The following is a 23,446-nucleotide window of genomic DNA, read 5'->3' on the forward strand; positions in this document are numbered from 1 at the left end:
TGTTTTCAAAATTATAACTTTCCTATATGAAAATGTATTTCCAATAGGTACTTCTTTACTCTAACACGATTAGCTTTTTCCATTTTATGCTGCCCTCTAAATGCAAACTTTCTTTTCAAAAAGCATGCCCCAAGTCTTACACATTCCTATGTAGAAATTCAAAGTTCCAAAATATCTCTCATGAAAATCATCATGCATCAGCTCTCCTATTATATGACTCTCTCTGTGCACCACTACCAAACTATATCACAAAGTTTGGCAGAAAAAGCAAGCACTGACATATTGTGGGGAGGAATGGTGGGGAGTAACTATTGGAACTATTTTCATATAGGTAAATTATAACTTCTGATACAGTACCTTCCTTCCAGTCACACAATTTTGAATCCCACATTGAAAAGGAGGAGAAACAGGTGCAAGGGCAGAACAGGCAAATCTATCAAAAAGCATCCAAAGGAGATGAGAGAAATAGAGCAGGTTATCTAAGGAGGGTTACTACAATACTTCTAAACTAGGTGTCTGTTTGCTATGAGTAAGTGGGATCAAAACATGGCAGAACATGAAGGGAGCACATCCTTGTTGGAGAGGATAGTTGAACAATGAGATATTAAACAGAAAGCAGAATCACTAAATCCTACGATAGAAAGTGGGCAAGTGAGAATGTGTCTCATGGTAAGAAGTGACTAAGACACAATGGACTGCACTTAACAAGTCAATTACCTCTGAAACCTTACTCGTGAATATTGACATACTCACCTCAAGTCCCAGAGACCAGACAAAACATAAGAGAAGAATCCAGATCTACAAAAACCACACTCACTAGGTTCCAACATACATTCAAAAATGAGAAGAGTGTACCAGGTTGCAGGGAAAAATTGCATTTGGGCATCTCAACTCTGGAAATTAATATTTCCTTTGGAGAATCTTGTAACTCTCTATACAAGCAGAGCACCACCCTCCTACCCTGATCTGAATGGTTATAGTCATTATTATGGGACACATCTAGCAGGTTGCCTCCATAATCAACCACCTCAGCAACTTGGAAATGGTAAATGGGAAGGACTCCCATGCTCCACTGGAAAACAGGAAGAAAACTTACAGAGAGTACAGAGGGACTGCAACACCTTTACCAATGATATCCAATGGTGGTACAGTCCAAGATGAACACATTATGATGCAATTATCACAAGAAATTTACACTTATCTTGTTAAACACACAATTTCAAGGGTGAGCATACATAGTCATGGAAAACAAATAAGAATCAATATGACTTACAGTATGAATTTGATAATGTCTGCAAATGGTTATATCAATTTAAATGGAACCCATTCCAATTACAGAAAGAATACCTGACCAGGTACCTCTCACCACAGAGTGGGATCCAAAGTGAAACTAAAGCAGGGACCCCTGAAAAAAAAGAAAGCATTAGTAAAATCATAGAATAGCTAAAGGCAGGAGGCAATACCCAAGAAAGCAGAAACAACCATGTGGTGTAGTGGGAAATAAACATGTGCAAAGTTGTACACATGCCTGATCCTATAATTTCCTCCAATGGCTGACAAAAACAAGGGGCAAGAAATCAGGTAAGGTAATGGATTTGATACGAGGAAGCATGAAAGAGATCAAACACTGGAAAACAGACAAGAAGGAAGAGGCCAACTGGATCAAATTTCAAAACCAACTGGTCAGGATAACCAGAAAAAGATCATGGAGAGAGGAACAAGGATCCCGCAATGCAGCCATGCAAGCAATATAATAACAGAGAGCATGGACAGGACAGAGGTACCTATTCAATCAGAATGAGGATAGAGGTGAGAAACAGAGAATAGGCAGATAAGGGAGATGTAGGACTGATCTTCTCAAGCTGCATATGTCTGAAGAAGGAAAGAATGACATGGATAAAGGGCAACATGGATAAAGAGAAGTACAAGGTCTTAATAACATCAAGAATGAAAACCTCTGACGAACTACATCTGCATGACAAAAAGAGGAAACAATATGCCTTCAAAGACAGCAACCCAACTCCACAGCCCTGAAGGGATGAAACCATAAACAAATGTAACTCCAGCTGAAGAGGACAAAGTGGAACACCCATTGACATAAGGGCCTTTTCCAACCACCTATGGAGAATCCATTAAGAAGAATAAGAGAATATGACCATCCATGGGTTCCCTGGTCACAAAAGGCCCATAGAAGCATCAGAGAAAATGAAGTTCAACTAAAATAAAAAAACTACTTCTAGGTTCACATGTGGCCTAAAGAAAGATGTCTGCATTGTAGAACTGCCAAATTAAAAGTGATAGTTCAGTAGTGGCACATAGACAAAGTCACATGACTTACATGATAGTAGTACTCTCCTATTGGTGAGAGTTGAGACCTGATTATTTGCATGACAGACATCTTGAAACTCTAAATTTCATTGCATGATATGGAAGACTTATGGCATGTTTTGAAAAATGGAAAAACTAATCTCGTAAGCAGTGGTAAAGTACCATATCATAAACAAATGACTGAACTACTCAAGAGATGATAGAGACTTAGCAAATATAAAGCCAATCTTCGGGATGGGAAAGAAAAATTCTTATAAACATTCACAAGTGAAACTTTATGATGCACAAAAATGACAATCGAAGTTTTTCACTTTTTTTCATGAATTCCACTAAAGAAATGTTAAAAATTGATTTAAAAATATCGTTACAAAATAATTTTAGTTATAATTGTTAAAAGAAAGTTTAAATTAAATCAAAATTTAATTTAAAATTGCATGTAAAAAATTGAAAGCTAAAAGAGACCCTATCTTCAGGTACATAAATTCAGTATTAAGTCACTCCTAAACTGTTGTAAATAAACATATGTATCAGGTCATCCCTTAAGTACTGTCTGGTTTTAGGTTCAGAAAAAGAGAGTGGATTTCAAAAGCTTTTAAGTTATTTAATCAATAATGTGTGTTCCATTATTATTAATTACTTCCTGCCAACAAATTCACAAGCTTCTAAATGCCACTTCTATAAAATTCTTGGAGTTTGGAGGAAAAGAATGTAGAGACAGTAGTTTGACATCTTCATGTGTTCCAAAGTCTTTTATTTGATGGAAAAGATTTGCAAACTTCAGAATAGATGATAATCAGATGGGGCAAGGTCTGGAAAATAAGGAGGATGTGGAAGTTTTTCCTAGTCTAGCTCTTCAGTTTTTGCAGATGTAATCCTTACTGTATGGGGCCATGCATTATCCTGGTGTAACACAACACCTTTACCATTGATCAAAGCAGGCATCTTTTCTTTTGGTGAAACATTCAAGTGCTTTAACTGTTGACAACAGAAGTCTGATACAATTGTCACATTGAGTACCAGCAACTCCATGGGGATCACACCAACAACATCCCACCAAACACTTAATAATACTTTTCTAAGATGGAGGCCTATTTTGAGCTGTACTTTAGCTAGTTTACCTGCACTGAGCTATCGTCTGTGGCACTTAACACTTTTATAATATATCCATTTTTCATTTCCAGTCACTAACCTGTCAAAAACAGGTGAGTTATGTTCATGAGAGTGCAGAATAGTGCAAATGTCCACTCTTGCTCTCAGATTGGCTTTTGTCAAATCATGGGGGACCCATTTTCCAAGTTTTTACACAGTTCCAAGCTGTTGCAGATGATGGTGAACTGTTGAATGGGTTAAATTAAACTTCTGTGCTAGTTCTTCAACTTTTATAGCACAATTTTCATCAAGTGCAGCCAGCAGCAAGTCATCATTAAACTCAACAGGATGACCTGAATGTGGTGCATCACTTAAGCTGTAGTCACCTGATCTGAACTTCTGAAAACACCTTCGGCATTTTCGTTCATTAAGAGACTCCGCACTATAAACACTTTTAATGTTTTGTGTAGTTTCTGCTGCACTATTGCCTTTTATAAACTCATAAAGCATTATATGCCTAATGTGTTCCTCAGACACATCCATTTTCATAAGGCTTTATTTGATTAAGGATTTGAAAAAGTAAAGTTTTTATTTTATTTGTCTGAGCATTTTTATACATGTCCTACTACATATTTTAGTCATTAAAGCTTTCTACAAAGACAAAAATGAGGATGCACTTTCTCTATTAAATTTTTTGTCATTACTTGTAGGATGACCTGATATTATACATGAAAGATAATACAAAACCTATAAGATGAAAATGTGATTAACAGTGCTTATTATGTTTCTTCCTACAATTTTTCTACACTTTTGAATATTTGATGAAAATAAACATCTTACTTCATAACATTTTCAAATAAGTTTTTATTTATAATGATGAGAAAACCACTTGAAGGTGACCTGAGAGATCAAAACGTTGTTCTCTACTTTATTTTAATAAAAGTGTTAATACGCACACCAGCCATCTTGAGATACAAGTTTTTACTCAGTTGATAAACTTTGTTACCCTATGAAAACCTCAAAAATAAAATTAAAAAAAAAATTGTTTCAGATGTCAGGTAACTGAAAACATTTTTAATTTCTGGAAGTAAAATCATTTTTGAATACCCATGAAGGACTATCTGAGATTTAGCCAACAATACTGGTCTTAATACAAAAAACAGATATATATCATAGCATGCTAGATGAATTACTCATTTTAAACATTTTTCAAGAACAAAAAAATATATATATTAATCATAAAACCTCTTCTTTCAACAATGAAAGAAATATTCAATTATCTATCACATCATAGTTGTGTTTTTAAAATATTTTATCATTTTTTACAACAAAAAGTGTTGTTATCTTAACACAAAAACCTTTAAAATGTCTTGCCTTAGAACGACATTATGTTACTTATATGATGTATTTCACAATATTAATTATTAATCTGAAAAATACCAAATATATGACACACTAGCAATATTACTAGTAGGTACAGGTAAATGTAGATTACATACTCTTAATTGCTGAGATAAAGTAAACAATTTTATAGTTATATAATTATATTGCACCTATATGAAACAGTAGTAGTGAACAGAATGTACACAACTACATATAGGCAGTCAATTGTGTGAAAACTAGGTTAATCTTATCTTTACAACAGGGCAGTAAACTTAACATACCACTTTCACTTGTTTAATTGTCATTGCACATTACATATCCACAAAAAAAAATTGTTTATGGTAAAATTGCCAAGAAAAATTGTGGTAGGTGGTTATGATATTTATTTTTATTGAACATTATTACACCAATTGTTAAATAATGAAATCTAGTTTATGCATTTTATCAAAGTAAGAATTATTTATATTCATTTTTTTTAGTTTCTATCTAGCTTTCCTTTTGTATAAATATTTTTATTACTCAAGAGGCTTATAGAATATAACATCATGGGCCGAAGCTTGTTTCTAATACACAGTTGTCAAGGGAAATAATTATAAATGATTTATTAGCACTGTGACAAATCACCTTCTTAAAAACTTTTAACACTTTTAAAAGAATTATTAATCATTAATATATGCCAAACATATAAACAAACTATTAAAATTCAAATTAATAATATTAAGATCTTAAGGTGTTCATTCTAGTGTTTCATGGTAATTTAGAGGAATTGTTAAACTTCAAAACTCTAAAGTTATATAGAAAGGAAACTATTTTTGTATGTAAATTTATATGCTTTTGATATGATTATATTATCCAAATGTTCAAAGTTAGGCCAATTTAATAAACAAATTTTCCACAAGCAAGTCTTTAATATGTTAATACGAGGGCTGTTAAAAAAATATGCAGACTGTTTGAATTGCGCGGCTCCAGTTGGTTCCAGGGGTGTATCGCTAGGTTCGCACAGGTCAGCTGATTACGACGCCATTTCCCAATTGCAGATATCTTCATTTGTGTATTAGCTACGCGGTTTTAAGTGAAGTGCGATTTTTTCGTTTGGTGGGTTTCAGAATGAATGGCCTAAAGGAGCAACGACTTGCTGTGAAATTTTGTGTTAAACTTGGAAAATCTGCGACTGAAACTTTTGCTTTGCTTAACACGGCTTACGGTGATGTTGCTATGAAGCGTACGGCATGTTTCAAGTGGCATGAACGTTTTAAGGATGGTCGACAGTCCATTGAAGATGATGAGCGTCCTGGACGTCCTTCCACGTCAACTGACGACCCAAAACGTTGACAAAATCAACACCCTGGTGCGGGGCAAATCGATGTCTGACTGTCAGGGAGCTTGCTGAAGAGTGTGGGATATCAGTTGGATCTTGTTACGAGATTTTGATCGAAAAATTGAAGATGCACCGTGTTGCTGCGAAATTCAGCCCTCAGAACTCGTGAGTTTTTGGCCAAACACTCGATCACTCTCCTTCCCCACCCCCCCTACTCATCTGACCTTGCTCCTTGCGATTTTTTCTTGTTCCCCAAACTCAAAAGACCCTTGAAAGGAAGAAGATTTGAGACGATTCCCAAGATTAACGCAAATGGGACGAAGGAGCTGGAGGACATTACAAAAGAAGCGTACCAGGACTGTTTCAACAAGTGGAAACACCGTTGGGATAAGTGTGTGCGTTGGGGAGGAGAGTACTTTGAAGGGGTCCCAGACCTGTAACTTCTAAATAAAGTACATTTTGTTTTATGACGTCAGCCCGCGTATTTTTTGAACAGACCTCGTACAATTTCAAAACCAAATAGCCCACAATTTTTCACACTTTTCAAACACTATGTTATTTTCATCTACACATGATATGCATCTTAAAAATTTATTTTAAAATTGGCAAAACTGAATTCTTCCATATAATAGAACAACTACTTGTTCTTGCAAAGGAAATATTTAGCTGGTTGCATGATTTTTGAAATTAAAAGAAAAAACATTCCCTCATTCTTTGTTGTAGGCCAAAGAATAGATCCAAGAAGAATAAAGGAGTGTGTATAAACACCTGAACAAAAGCTACTTCTATGAATAAAGAAGCTCATTAACCCTTTTGACATAGGTCAAAGGCCAGATCACATTTATTGACTCACTTTTTATGAATCTATGTCAATAAGTTTTGTATCAAACTGTGTATTACAATTCTAATTTTAGTACTGTACACTGTTTAATTTCTTAGTTGAAATATATATAAAAATAAAAATATTGATTTTTGTCTATCACACGTTGAATGCAGCATTGGTTCAAAATTAGATGTTTGTGATGTCCAAATACAAAGTATGAATTGGGAATTCAAATTACTGATACTGAGAAGGTACAATATAAAATAAAAATCTCCTATCTTTTCTATTTTCTGAGATATTGCTACATTTACTGAAACAAACAGTGGCCCTTCCAACTCTTTCCATTTTCAGAAACACTTGCATACACCTACATCTGTCTGTGACATGTGAATGAGTTGAAAGCTCAGAACTTATGTCCATCTAGTAGCTTTTTCAGTCTCTTAAATATTAAGCTAGCAAACTCTTTCTTTTCATGCTAGATTTGAAGTGGTATTTTTTAGCTCAAAACTTCATATTTTTTAGACCTGAATACAGCTTGGTTACTAAGCTAGACAAATTCTAGTAGAATTATATGGTATTGTTTTAGTCACTTATTATTTTTGTTATTTCAAATTTTATGTGTTAAACCTAAAAACATTTATTTCATTTCACATTCTCCAGCTGCAAAACTTCATAAAGCTTCACAACCTATGTCAAGCAGCAAATAAGTACAAAATTCATAACTAGAAGATATGATTGTTTGCTATGCTTCTTTATTTAATGTTTCATTTTTTAAGAATAATAGGTGTAAGAACTTATTTGTAAATAGTACTAATGTACTATAACTGAAATTATGACTTTTACATCAGTTGGTAAAGGCCAGATTTTAATTCTTGATTACACTAACATGACTGCATGTGTACCACATTGTTGTAACTTCTGTAATGTTAGCCAGGCATGGGTGGAAGACCACTATTATAAAAATATATATAATGTATAATTTTGAGATTTAAGCTATTCAAATTAAACATTTTTGTTATAACATAATTTATATTTATTTCCTAAGTTCTATGGTAGTTACAAGATTAGTCAAATTAACTTAACCATAAAGATATTTGATAGAGAAAATAACACATAAAGTATACATTTTTGTCTTAAAATAAAATTTGATAATTACCTGTAGTTTATAAATATTTTGCATGTAAGTTTTGAAAATTTCTTATACATAAAATGATTTGTGATCTTAAAAATAAAATTACTTTGCATGTTGAATAGTCAACATTAAAATACAAAAGGCACAAGAAAACCTTTCCTTAGAAAATCTTAAAACATAATTTAAAAAAATTAAACAATAAAACCTTATAATATTTACTGATAATTTTGTGAAGACACACTTAATAATTCAAAGATTATAGCATAAAAGCTACAACAAGCACAAAATGTTTACAAGGTCAGGCCATAGAACCAAACCCATACTATGAGAAATAAGTAGCAATAACATCAAAAGTGAGACATGTTAATAAACATGAGCAAAGTGCAACTATACTGATTAGTAGTAAGCAGATTATGCATGTTTCCAGTCAGGTTAAACAATTTGATAGCATTTTCAGGAATTCATACCCTGAGGAACTGTTAATCAAAAAAGGAAATGGTATAACTTCTGTTAATAAACCGAAACAAGTATGCTGTGAATAAGAACAAGTTTCAAATTCTGTGTGTCCTCGGAACAGAAGAAGCAAGAAATTTACACAAAAATACCAGAAACTAATGTATACTAAATTATCAACTAAGGCTAATCAGCCTTACTAATTACTACTTTTTATTAATGCATCATAGTATATTTATACATAACAATCACAGTGTTTTTATTTTATTCTATTAGTTATAAAGGACAATGCAAAAGTAACTATGTAGTGTTTTTTACTACCTTAAAATGTTAATAATCAAAATTAGAAAATATCAGTTTCTTGATGACAAAAAACTCATTTGAAATAACTGTTTGAAACGTTGTTCTTTGCTTATCAGTAAAAGTGTTAATACCCATGCCAGCCATTTAGAGATGCAAAATATCAGTTTACTGACCTCACTCTTGTTTAATGAAAATTGATTATTACATTTGTAACTAATCACAAGATTAAAAGGCTAATATGAAAAAATGGATAAACAATATTGTTTCATTAGTGTTTGTCCTAAAATCACAAAGTAGTAGGTTCAAGACAAGCCAGTGCTAATCAATTGTTACTAGCACACAAATTTAGGAAAGTATGATATGTGATGTTGAAAATCACACCCATACAGATGCAAAAAAAGTAAAAACAAATTTGGTTTAAGCACTGAAGAATAATGGCACACAAGTTATAAATTACAATAACATATCTTACATATTATTTAGTATTAAATAATACAGCTATAAGCAATAATAAATTAGAAACATCACACAGTGCAAAAACAAAACAGCAACTTTATACAAAAAAGCAGAGCAGAGCACAGATAAATCCTTGTGAAACATTGTACTCTGTAAATTACAATATCTTACATATTATTTAGCATTAAATGATACAGCTATACACAATTATAAGTTAGAAACATTACAGTACAAGAAAAAACAGCATCTTTATACAAAAAAGCAGAGCAGAGCACAGATAAATCTTTGTAAAACATTGTATTCCATAAAGAAACATAATAGCAATATTTTAACTTCAAGAGTTGGGATAATAAAAAACCCTAAATTTGGACAATTGATTATTTCTGTGACTCATGACACAAATCATTCAAACCAAACAACTCAGAATTAATCAAAAATGTTACCTGAATATTTTACAAAATATTCAACACTTCAAGAATCCATACATGAAAGAAAAGGCCGGTATGTTATGACAGCCATACTACATTTGTCATATCGAGAGCCAGCAAGGCCTTTCATTCAATACCATGACTTATCAGACAAGTTGGTGATATAACAGATGAAACAGCAGACTAGGTAAAAAATAGTTTTGTAAATTATAACTTACAATACAACCCGATACAAAACCTTATTAACTTATTTGGAGCATTGTATTCAACCTTACACTCATTAAGAAGGACAATGAATTGTTGGAAAACCTCCAACAAAGGAGGATCAACAGGATGATACCTGAGATAAAAAGTTGAAAAATGTCAACCATCTCTCTCACTTAAATATAGAATAAACATTCCACAAAATTTTCTTCTCTCCAACAAATAATTGAGGTGTTTATCACTGCAAAAAGATCTGATAGTATCAATGCATCATCTTTCTTCATACTTAATGGTAAGACAAGAGGACACACACTGTCAGTGTAAAAGTCATCATCAGATAAGACACTTTTAATTTTCTAACAGGATGATTGGACGGACTTTAAAGTAGGTTGATTTCATACACTGATGATATAATTAATTTAAGGGAAAGCTTGAATGATAATTATTTAAATAGGGGCTGGTTTTGAAATTTTTGTGTGTAATTTGGTAGATGAGACAGTTTAAATGTACAAATACATTGCTGTCTTTAAATGTTATGTTACAGCCAAGCTGTACATTGCAAAAAAAACTGAATCTTCAAAATGAACTTACCTTTATTGTTACAGTAGATGGAAAACTTTTATGTTTTCTTCTTCTATGTTTATATATTGTACCTCCATATTGTTCTTCAACATTTAACATTCTCCAATATGGAAAAATGTAATTTCCTAACCAATTAAAATTTTCTTGATTTTCCAGTTTCTGAAAAATCTGGATCTTGGGATACTTGTTAAAACAATTCTTAAACCTTCAGGACAGTGTTGAATTGCAAGTAGTAAAGTCAACAGAATTTTGAGTTGTATAAACAGAAATACTGACTATAAATCTAAAGAGACCATATTTTCAATATATATATATACAGTCCTTATTTAGAGTACTGGAGGCAGTTTTGGTCCCTCTTGCTTTAGGAAGGATGTTTAGTTATTAATTGTGGAGAAGGTTCAGAGGATGGCTACTAGCACAATTTTAGAAATTAATGGTTTATAAAATTAGGATAGTTAAAACTCCCTTTAGTTTTTTTCTTGATAAAAAGGAGGTGAAATGATCTAAATGAAGCAGTCAAAAGTAATAACAGAATTGATGAAGTTAATGCATCTGGTTTTTACATGTTTATTTCTGAGCATAATTGTATAAGAGGTCATAATTATGAGATTTGGAAATGTCAAAACATGTTACCAATTGAGAATATTTTATTTTACCAATAGCGTGATAAGCCTATGGAACAAAATGCTGTCTAGATGGATCACTGTTGCATTATTAGAGAAATTAAAAAAAAAAAAAGATCACAATTAAAAATATATACTCGGTAATAACCATACTTAAATCAATATTTTCAAACTATATTACTTTTAAGGCTTAGAATATATTGTTTCATCAGTTAGGTTCCCTTGAGTTAATGATATTTTAATTAAGTTATTCCAAACCTCCTGCAAACCATAATTTATAGTTAAAGTATAAATGACTATTTTCAAAAATAAGCTACTATTTTTTTTTTATACTTTTGTGTCCTAGTTTATCTACAGGCATGACTTCAGACCTTCCATACTGAAATTGAAATACATTCCCTCCCACTAACAATGCAATAATTTTAATAACATCCTGATACAGTGGTAGTGATCACTAATTAACTTATATTTACATATTATGCCAAGGAAAACCTTTCTAGAAATGCATTTTCTTCTTTCAGTTATGAGTAACAAGTTGGTAAAGTCAACAAAATTAGAAATATTTAGATATCTTTAGAGTAGTTTTCCTCTTCAATGTTTTACCTGTATACTATATTCACCTCTTCAGTCTTCTGGTCTACAGTTCTAGTTTTTGACTTCCACCTTAATGTATTTTTCACTCCTGGACAAATACGTCATCCTAAAATGATACATTAATAATAATCAGTCTTATTGGCACAGGAGAATAAAGTTGGATCACGGAAAAAACGCTTTCAATAAAATAGGAAACAACTACGTAAGCCTAAGTTATTAAAAACACTGTTCAGGAACACTATCGCCGACTATTCCACTGGCTAAATTTTTGGCTTGCACTTAGTTACTAACTTTGTTAACACAAACTTTGCGTCTTGTATCATATAAAATGAAAAAATATTCAATAACCGTTACTTACAGAATTAATCATGAATATTACTTTTCAGCGATCCTTATCAGAAACCTTCTTTATTACACAATTAAGTAGTGCATAACCATGCTACCAAAATAAAAGCAAACATTCCATTCAACACCTAAGACATACACACAAACATACATATAATAATACATCTTCTGACAATGCATTGTCCATGTGCTTATAGTAGCAAGTTGTGACGCCTATTTTTTATTGGATCAAAAACTTAATTCCGTTCTCGATTATACGAAAATTATATGTTCAAAAGTAATCCAATACGATAATTAAATAATATGTTAGTAATATGAAATCTAAAAAAAGGTTACAAAAACTTACTTACTCTGTACTTACATTTTATTTTATTATTCTATATAGTGCGGTGCTAGTGTTTATAGATGGCGTTTTAAGAAACTGAATGTAAAGCTTGACAACTGGTGTTGGTTATTTAGTTATGTTTCTTAAATTTCTTGGTAAAAAAAAGATAAAATGTATATTACTGAATTTCGTCATAGTTTTAAATTTTATTTATGGCTGTGTTGTAGGTCTAAGTAATGATAATTTTGTAGAAGAATTGGAAATTCAACCATTACCAAGTGGGCATGTTTATACTTACATGCAGTTTACAACGGTGTGGGATGTAGACAAAACGCCTGGTAAGATATAATTCGTAACAACGGTGGTTGGAAAGTTCATTTCATGAAAGCAATAGGATTACCGTTATCTCATCCACACAAACACTCAAAACATTTATCCAGTCTTCCTGTAAGCTAAATAATAAATTTTAGTTTAATTTATGCTGCATCCATCATATCTGAAGTAAATGTGAAAACAACATATTCTAATACTAGTAACAGCCGCCCACCCTCTTACTCTTAGAAAAGTAAAACTGTCTTGGCTGAACATACCTCCTAGCATGCTCCAATTTATATTTGTTCCCTTTGCTTACCATATCACCATTAAGTATCTGAAAAAATATACTTCAGCACAGTAATTGGATCTATTGGTTAACAATTTTGGAAGTGTTAAATTGCATTCATATGACAAGATTTTCATCTAAGGTGTCATCCTATCAGCACCTGTTTGAACTCTACAATGCTTTAATGTCCTAAAGTTAAGGAGTCCAAGACTAAACAAATATTTCAAATGAAGCCTAACCAGTGACTGAAATTTAATTTTTAGACTTATATTCAATTTTTATGTAAATAGAATTTAAAACCTTATTTGTCTTATCATAAGCTTGTATGGTTGTCAAACTTAGATACTGTAAAGCATATATATTTGAAAATTAGTTATTTAAAGAACTGCTGTTGCTTTTAGTTTTAGGAAAGAATGATAAGAGTTCTGAAAATTAGAGCTGGGCACATAATCAGTTTAACTTATTACTTTTGAACATCTGTAAGTTTTGTTTAACCAAAATTATTATTAAATCTGCTCCTGTTATGATATTAATTTACTGATCAGTATGGGCATTTCTTATTCTTACTGTTTTTAATTATTCCAATTATCCAAGACTTGTATCAGAATAATGGATCAGTTAAATGTAATAAATGAGTTAGGTGATTAAGCAATTGGAAAATTATACTGGAAATAATAGCCTAATTAGTCTTAGAAAATCATGTTTTGAAATGTGTATGTAAATGAAAACCAATAGATTCACCAAAGGGAAATATTGCTTTATTCAATTTTCATTTTACAAAGGTGATATTTGATGTTCTTTAAATGTTACATAGATGATGGAAAGGAATGTAAGCTTTATAAGCATAAATTTTCAAAATCTTTTGATATAGTTCTATGTAAGAGATTATTAAAGAAAACCACATCATAAGGGGGTTCAAAACAGTCTAATTAACTGTAGTGTGAAATGGATGGATAGGTGAAAGCATAAAGTTGTTATTAATGGAGTTCAGTCACATTAGACTCATATTGCTATTGGTGTAAAAGTACCTAAAAGGTGAATACTTTAGCATTTGCTTTTTCATATTTATATTAATTGTTTTGATAGGTGTATAATTAATAGAATAGTAAAGTTTGCTGATGAGAGTAAATTCTTTGGTATTTCTGTCTATATCAAGTAGAGTGTGGCTTGGATCATTTGGTAAGTTGGAGAAATGTTTGGCAAGTGATCTGCAGTTAAGTGTAAATTGATGCATTTGAATCAAACATTAAAAATAGATGGAAATCAACTGTAGAAAATGTTTTGGATAATTTGCTTTAGTTATTGAAGCAATAATTCTGACAAAAGTCTTCAGTAATTTGGATAATCAGAAATGCTAATATTTATTAGTTGATGAGTTTCATAAAAGGATTCATTTTAATTGTAATCTTGATAATCTGGCAAGTTCTAATTTCCAGAGCAACATTTAGTATCCTCTTTGAAAACAAATGTAATATTAGCAATTGTTCCACTAATTAACTTTAAAATATATCAATTATTATATATTACAGTGTCTTCTAGGTGGACTTAAGTTTGATAGTCATACGGCAATAGAATACAGCAATTTGGCATATAGAATTTTAGGTACTATTTGCAAAAATATATCACAGTGTCTAGTAGGTAGGCTTAAGTTTGACAGCCATACAAAGATACAATACAGTGATTGGGCATACAGAATTTTAGGTACTATTTACAGAAATATTGGATGTAAGTCTAAAGGATAAAATTTGATTTTACAGAGGTCTGGTTTGGTGCAGCAGTATTAAATCTGGAGCAAAAAAGACTATAATTCAGAAATGCCATTCATCTCTCTGCAACACAGAGAGCTGTTACCTCACACACACACATTATTGTGTAATTTTCCTGCAAAAACTAGAAGCCTAGGACAAAGCTATCACTCCTACGGGTATACATGTGTAAAGCTTTAGCTTATAATGTAATAATTATTAGACTATTTTTTCACCAATATTAGGGTGACACATCTTTTATGTTCTGACATGTTTTTTGTTTTTTTTTCTTTCAAATATTGTGGAGTTGACATTTGAGGTATTACCCAAGTTTTTTTACTTTCCAAATTAGATTGTCTTATGGTTTTTTCTTTTAGTTAGAGTTTGAGCACTCTCATCTGTAGAACCTCCTTATATATACAAATTAGACTGTCAGAGAAAAATCACTTTTAAAAGCTATGGTAGCAGTTTATTAACTTGATAATGTTTTGAGCAAATGTTCTTTTTCAAGCCAGAAGTAAATCTGAAGCTTTTATCCTTTGCCTTCCTTAACTTCTGATTCTCTTCATTATGAAGAATATTTACCTCCACTGTCTTCATTTACAGCTCTGATTATTCAGCTATGTGACATTTGTTTCTCTCTCCAGCAGTTTGTGACAATTTTCCACCTTCTAACTTTTGTTTCATTCCCTCTTCTTAGGTATTTGTGACACATGTTGATGCTTTTTTAACCTAAACCTTAATCTCCTTGCCATCATTATTTGTCTTCTATGGTTATTATCATGATCCTTCTGTATTTCTTGAATTTCAGTCTCTGGAATCTCACCCTCCTGCTTTGGTTGCCCACTTTGTCTTTTACATATGCTCAATCTACTTATTTTCATCTGAGCATCATGCTACTTCTTTGCTATTTACTTGTTTGCTACATTATCCATGATTCTTTTAAGCTTGTATTTCTATATTGACATGGTTTTTTTGGTTTCCAGATTTGCTTGGTCAGAATTCCTTCCTTTCATATGTGTACCTCTCTCCCTCTTATCTCCAAGACCTCTGTCTCATTCCTTTCCTTTATGACAAAGACTTTGGAGGTGTTCCTGATTATATAAATACCTAAGCTGAAGCTTCTCACCATATTACAGATACTCCAATAATTTCTCCATTCTCAGGTGTTATCTGAAATTGCTCTACCATCTGTTCCTCATTGTTTTGCTCCTTCTTATTAGCTTCCCTCTCACAGGGTTTTCCATCATGGCTCATGGAAGTGTCTTATGTGCTGTCTTAGTGCTCATATCATGTTGGTGCTCAGCTCTTTCTATTTGTGTACTTCCTTGTTTGATATTGTAGTGTCTCCTCGTAGGGCTACATGGTGGGTGGGGTCAGTGGGCACCAAAATTTCCCTTTCTTTATTATGGATACTCCAATTAAAAATCTTGAAGATTCTGAGCAGCAATCTTCAACATCTGTAACACCTGTCCCTCATTTTCTTATACTACATTCTCTTTCAGACAAACCTTTAGGGCAAATGTCTCCCTTTTTCATTCATGAGGGACTAGAGGGACTTGCTGGCTTTCCAACATCACTAAAGTAGCTTTGATCTGGTGACATATTTGTGGAAACATCCACATCTCAACACAGTGAATTCCTCCTCCACTCAAAGCCAATTGGAGATACAGCTATTGAAGTTACACCTTATGCTACTTTGATTTCATTGTGAGGAGTTATTGTTCAGAGGGATTTGAAGAACATTTCAGAGTCGGAGATTCTCGCTGGTTTCTCCACCCAAGGAGTTCCTGCAGTGAGGCATATATCCACTCACAAAGATGGAATTATGATGCTGACCAGTTTCCTCATTCTCACATTTATGTCACCACATCTACCTGCCACCATTAAGGCAGGTTATCTTAATTGCAGAGTACGGCTATACATTCCAAGTCCTCACTGATGCTTCCAGTGTCAGCAGTTTGGTCACTTGAAGATATCATGTCGTGGTTCCTTGACGTGTACTCGTTGTGGTGACAAGGATCATGATGCCTATGAGTGTGAAATGGACCCTTATTGCATCAATTGCAATGGCTCTCACCTGTTCTGCTTTCATTCTTGCCCTAAATGGTTGGAAGAAAAAAAGGTTTAGCATTTAAAACGATTCATAACATTACTTGTCCTAAGACTCAAAAATTGCTGTCCACCACCTTGTCTTGGATGTATGCTGCTGCACTTTTTTCCACTAATACAGTGGGAGTGCAGACAAATCTCTCTGTGCCTCCAAAAGAATCATTCTCCAAATAAATGAAAAGTCTTTTAACAAAGTTGATGAATCAACTTCAACACCTATTTCTGTCCCTTACGTACATTCCAACAAACCCCAATATCCATATCCTATGGTTCCAGGTACAGGCATTTCCTCAGATACATCTTCTTCTCCCACACTAAGATGCAAAACAATCATTCGTTCACATTCTTATTCACTGTAATCTTCTTCCAACAGCAAAGACCTGTCCACTCGATCCAGGGCAGGATCCATGGAGGTCAGTAGACCTCTCTCAAATAAGGACAGTAAGGAAAAAAGACATGGTCATAATCAGAATGGTTCTCCACCCAATTCACCTACACGTAAATAAAAATGTCCACCCTGATACAATGGAACTATCGAAGTTTATGTTCTAATCTGAATGACATCAAAACACTGATTGCTTCCTTCCATCCTGTATGTCTTTCCTTACAGGAAGCATTTCTGAAACCTACCAATACAGTCACTTTTGGCAGTTTTCTTTCTACAGAAATGACAGGCTGTGTGATGGATGAGTGCATGGAGTGGTATCAGTGTTGGTTATTCAGCATGTGCTCAGCCTTTCTTTGCCACTTGACATACACCCTTAGAGGCCATAACCATCACGTTTCTGTGGGTCATACCATCACTGTTTGTTCTCTTTACCTGTTCCCTGGAGAGACATATGATCAATCACATCTTGATGCTGTCATTTGAACAGTTGCCATCTCCCTTTTTCATCCTGGGGGACTTTAATGGACATCATGCCCTCTGGGGAAGTGCTGATATTGATAGGAGGGGTCACTCTGTAGAGGGTATGCTCTCTGATCACAACCTTTCTCTTTTCAGTACTGACTCTTCTACTTATTTCCATGCACCTAGTCAATCCTATACTGCTATTGATTTCTCAGTTTGCTCCCCTTCATTATTCTCCCATTTTTCATGGAGGGTTGACAATAATCCACGAGGCAGTGATCATTTTCCAATAATTTTGAGAGAGACTGGCCATGGTCAATGCCACCTGACCCACATGCCCAGGTGGAAGCTGGATCAGGCAAACTGGCCCTCTTACACTGCTCTCACAGAACTTGATCCTGCCAATGTCTGTAAGCCATCAATAGATGACTGTGTAGCAGCAGTAACTAACTGTATTATACAAGCAGCTGCTCAATGTATTCCTAAAATCTTGACACATTTTTCACTATATCCTCATCCATGGTGGAATCCTGCTTGCCACATGGCACAGAAGACTCAAAAACTGGCCTGGGATACTTTCTGTAGATATCCCACACTCTCAAACCTTAATTTCCTTTTATGAATTTTACTAAATTTACTTTTAAATCTTTACCAGATGTTTGGCGCAGATAGCCTCACTGCTTTGTACCATAAAACACTAAACCAACCAACCAACCTTTAGGTTAGCCACAGCCTCTTATGTTTTCAATCAAATTGTGTGAGCTTTCACACAGTGAGAGCATTCTTTGAGTCTTCAGTTCCATTATTATATCGAATATTATTATATATAATATTATATATTATATAATATTATTATATTATATTTCTGCATAAGGAACCTCCCTTCTCTTTTGGAAGGTGTCTCATCTGTGCTGGCTGCTCAAGTGCTTCAAGTCTGTCTTGACCTACATTTAGTATTTGGTTCATGTATGTGTCTTTTTCAATTCAGGTGTATAGAAGGTTTAGCTATCACCTTTGCACCTTTATATTATGGAAACTGTTTTTCAAGGTTCAGTGGTCTCCTATTATATCTGCACAAGAGATTCTGTCTCACTTGCTTCTCTCAAATCCCTTAGCACTCTTCATTGAACTCTGAGCAATCAATGGAGCAATATCCTGGGGTTTCTTGTCTGCTGTTGTGACTATACACATGTATCTCTGTCCGTCTGTTGCAATGACTTGATACCTCCATTACAACTGTACATGTTACTTTACCCTTCCCCCTCCTGATTTGGATCTACATCCCTACACAAATGACTCTTTCTGGGTGGGGATGATTCTGATCATGAACTCGCTGAGAATTTGGCCTAGAGAGGAGCAGTGCCTTAATGTCAGTGTCCTGGAAATGTTGGTGGTTTATTATGCACATCAACATCTTCAGTCTCAGTTCCCAAGTTATGTGGTGACGATTCTTTCAGACATTTCCATAGTTGTATCTCACATCTGGGTAACCTGTCTTCAGGATCTTTGCTTTTTCAGTTTGGTATTTGTTTTTTAGACCCAAGACCATCAGATTCAATTGTCTGTCTATCATGTCCCAGGAGCTTTGAACCTAATGGAGGATTGCTTGGCTTACTTGGACAGATCATTCCTATGGATTAATCTCTTAATCCTAATCTTAATCCAAACTTTCTCTAATTTTATCCCCAATCCTAGATTTTGTTACTCTTGCTATTCATACACTGAGCCAGGATTGGTCCAACATCTTTATGTCTGTTGCCCTTTTTGCCTTCTTCTAATTTTCTGTCTTAAATTTGGTACATCCCTTGTCAGGTCTTTCTAATTACTCTTTTTTGGTTGGCTCTTTTGTGGTTTCTCCTTTTGCACCATTTGTCATCCAAGGAGCCTGTTCCACTTCCTCTTTGGTGGCCTCTTGTCCACCAACCACAAATGTCCATCTTTCAAAATGGGGTTTCACACACTTTTGTTTCACCTGTTAGATCCATTTGGACATTTCATGCATAGTAGTCCATTTTTGCTTGCCTTCCACATTATCCATCTGTTGGGTTTTGGTAGAAGTTTATTAATGTCAACAACCACCAATTATAGCGCTGCTTTATTTATAAATGTTTTGTTACCCAGGCATTTTCATTTTCTGATTTCGATTGACCTTTTCAGGACCTTTTTTTACAGTTGTTCTCTTTGATCATTCCCTCTTCTAGACATGAACCTCTGCACTGTTTTTGATGCCTTACTAGTTTCCAATTTGAGCTCTTGGACCCTCATTCCATATATTATATGTTCCCAAGAAGACATATTTTTTTCTTCTTTTCACTCACAGGAGACATCATTTATATACTAGATGGCTCCCACAATCTCTGTCACAATGATCATTTGATTTTTGTTTCCAGACTGCTCATTTTTCAAGAAAACATGATCATTGTAACCCTGAGCATCTTTTGTGTTCTGTTTGGGCTGTTAATTGTTATTTTGCTCTTACTGATCTCTTCCTTGGAAACTATTATAACCTCTTCATACTGTGGTTGTTTCCTTCTCTTGTAACTTATCTTTGGCCAGATAGATTTATTAGATCATCCAATTTATATGTTTCTCTTTGAGTGAAGACACCCACACACTTTACCATCGCATCCCATAAAGTTCATTATCTCTCACTTATTGTCAGTGCTGTCCTATTGATGAAATTCTATAAGCTGGAATGTGAATTACAACTTACACATATGTATCATATTACCTCCATTACATAATGGTTCGTGTGCTTCTGGCTTTTGCTTTCTTCTTGTTACCACTCTCCATTCACTTTATCACCTTGCCATGTTTAGCTTATCAACAACAGAGGTCACCTTGTGGGGAAATCTATCTGGAAACATCCTCATTGGGCAATAAAGTCTCTCTGGTACAAGATTGAGTGGATGTGCCTTTTTTCTGGGAAGTAAGGCTGGGGTGTTAACTGTTAGAATAGTAAATGACCCCCACTTTGCTACAAACCAAATTGTTCCTAATAGTTAATTCAGTTTGATTGGCCATGGGTTTGATTTGGGACACAAGTCTTAGGTACTAATTCCTGCACCTGATTTTTATATTGAGTATTTCACATAAATATTTCTCCAATGTTGAACAGCCTGACTTATAGCTGTAGCCATGCTAAATACTCATACTTTGAGAATGGAAAACTCTGCTTGACTTGCAGAAGATTCTAATGACATTATATTTTGCTCTTCATTTCTTGTGGGGAAAATATTTTCCCTTGTTGAGATAGAAGAAGCAATCCACATGTGCTGACTCACAAGGTTACTTGTATGCTTTGTGGATGTCACACACTATGGGCTTCCTCTTTCTGGTGCTATTTTCAGAAAAGAGTGTACCTTTGTAATTTCTCTGCACTTGCCTCTTCTTAGACCACACTTAGAAGATTGTTTCCAGTCTTGAGCTTCTTGTCTTAGGATGTATACTGATTTTTTGGAAAAGGTTAAGTGAACAGGTTGTTGAAGAGTTTGAGGAATTTGTGGTATTTACCAATTTCTGTCCCACCAATCAGTAGGTTTGGTGTTTCTTAAACTTTGGTGCATAAAAGAAAAACATAAAAGGGTTGTCAGTGGGTGCTCCCAGACAGTTCCCTTCCCTTTTATCAACCATACAAAATTAGTGGTATTGATAGATAGCCTAAGAGGCTGTTGTAACAAAGACAGGATGAGCAAGTTAAGTTGCTATGGAAATCAAGTGCAAGGCCCTTCCTGCAAATCACCAAAAGCAAACTTGAAGTAGAAAAAAAACGCTATGCAAGGGCTAAAATGGGGCAGAACACCAGTAAATCATTATGTAGTTTTGTGCTTAGAAAGCAAATATACATAATGATAATTCTTTAATTACTTAGAAAATTGAATTATTCAAAACCAATAATCATGAAACCTTATTTTGATTAGTTTATTATTTGTGTAATAAATAATTTAATCATAATTTCAGTGGATGGAATAATTGAAAACAATTATAATAAGAAACATTAATTTTGGTTAACCAAGCTAATAATAACTTGTATCAGTTGATTAATTTACTTGACATTGATCAGTATAATTACTTTTCACAGATGATTTAATCACCAAACTCAATGTACAAGGGCAGGCTAAGATCCTTTTTTCTTTTATGGCTGCTAAGTTACTCCCATCAAAATTATACTTATAACTTAAATTATGATAATCTACTCATTAATTTGACTCTTGTATATATATTGCAAGCCATTGTGCCTGTCTGAGCAGCCATCTGTCTCCCATTTATGGCAGCTGCTTCCTGTGCTGTATTTCAAAAGTTGTTTGTGCAGCAAAGCTCAACATTCAGTTTTGGGATGAATGGAGAGCAGTCATGAATAATGTTGATGCCATATTTTATTTTGCAATCAGGATATCCAACACTAAATTGTTAAGAATTAATCACACTATCATTCATATTTCAAAATGTGATTAACTTAAAGAATAATAATGTAGATTTACCATATATTATTGTTGAGTGGTTCTTAGGATAACTGAAATTCCCAACAATGACTTTTTTCACTGGTCAATGTAGGTAGCTCAGAGCTTTAGGAGTTGTTGTGAAAAAAATTATTCTGTGTAAGGAAATTTTCATTGGTAAGATTTTGTACCAATGAAGTTAAATAAAATCAAGTTTTCAAGCATCTTATAACAACCATAGATTTCATGAGCTGAAACTACTTGTGTAGTTTGTATTTAGTTGTTCAGAGAAATGTTTCTGCTATATGTTTCAGTAATGTTCTTAAAAGAGAAAAGACATATGGTGGAAATGTAAAGCTGTTTTATATTTGTTCAGCAATTAATATATCATAGCTTAAAATGTAATTTTTTTTTATGTAGCTCAACACTTCAGATATTTTCCACTGTCCCTTGGAGAGATATTAGGTCGTCATTCAGTGCAAGAATTACATCTTCGTTTAACTCAAGGTTTGTGGAGACATCAAAAATGGGGTTATCCATACACCATTGCACCTCCTGGTGCTGAACTTTGGACATGGTTCAAGGAAGAAACACATGAGTATGATACAAATATTTTATGTTTGCTCTTTATAATATTTTAAAGTATATTAGTAAATGTGTTAATACCCATACCAGCTGTCCTGAAATACATTTTTACTTCAAGTGGATTTTCATCATCACAAAGCATTTTGAATAGTTACGTGTATTAATGGCTCTTTGTCCAAATTAAACCTGTTAACAGAGCACCCCATTTGTTAATTTTGATTGTAATTAGTTATTGCTTTCTACAAAATAAAAAGATCTCATTTAGGACCGTGTTACTATTCCATTTATTTAACTTACTTGTACATATTGGATTATTTTCATGTGCACCACTATTAAGGTAATAGGCAGATATGTGCCACCATCTTTCTTTTAGGGGCTGGTGATATTTTTAGACCATCAACCCTGTTGGATTATTAGACTGCTTTGTTAGGTTGTTTGGGCTTTATTTAGTTGGTTGTTTAGTGTTGAATCCATTATTGTGGTACATTTAAAGTTTAACCCTTCTACTATGATTAGGTGGCTTCCACCCAGTCCATATCCCCCAAACTAGAAAGCAGTTATACTGCAATTTTTAAATGTACATGCATCTTCATGATTTTTTTAAAATTATTAGTAAATTTTATAAAGCACTCATATGCAAAGTATCAGATTTTTAACCCTATCCAGGTGGGCCATGGGTCAAAGGCCATGCCATCACATTTGTTGACTCACATTCTCGGCCATTTTCA

The 23,446-nt window shown here is 33.7% G+C and overlaps 2 protein-coding genes across 7 annotated transcripts in view; one reads left to right on the forward strand and one right to left on the reverse strand.

The window, feature by feature from the left end:
• Nucleotides 1-12,484, reverse strand: part of Jarid2 (Jumonji, AT rich interactive domain 2) — a 120,890-nt gene extending 108,406 nt beyond the window's left edge. For 3 of the 6 annotated variants that reach the window (XM_076481129.1, XM_076481133.1, XM_076481135.1), the window contains exons 1-2: nucleotides 12,075-12,254; nucleotides 11,726-11,822 (exon numbers count right to left, since the gene is read on the reverse strand). The gene's annotated coding sequence lies outside the window, so the exon portion shown is untranslated. Of the gene's footprint in view, nucleotides 1-11,725; nucleotides 11,823-12,074; nucleotides 12,255-12,422 lie in introns of those variants that run through there. The other 3 variants (XM_076481132.1, XM_076481130.1, XM_076481131.1) reach the window with 3 other exon arrangements.
• The window catches only part of PIG-T (phosphatidylinositol glycan anchor biosynthesis class T), a 54,205-nt gene continuing 43,209 nt past the window's right edge, over nucleotides 12,451-23,446 (forward strand). Inside the window, 2 exon segments of the mRNA XM_076481136.1 lie at nucleotides 12,451-12,724; nucleotides 22,554-22,731. Coding sequence (XP_076337251.1) covers nucleotides 12,523-12,724; nucleotides 22,554-22,731 — 380 coding nt within the window. The 5' untranslated portion in view covers nucleotides 12,451-12,522.

Source organism: Tachypleus tridentatus, chromosome 13 (assembly GCF_004210375.1).
Source record: "Tachypleus tridentatus isolate NWPU-2018 chromosome 13, ASM421037v1, whole genome shotgun sequence".
Classification (NCBI taxonomy): Eukaryota; Metazoa; Arthropoda; class Merostomata; order Xiphosura; family Limulidae; genus Tachypleus; species Tachypleus tridentatus.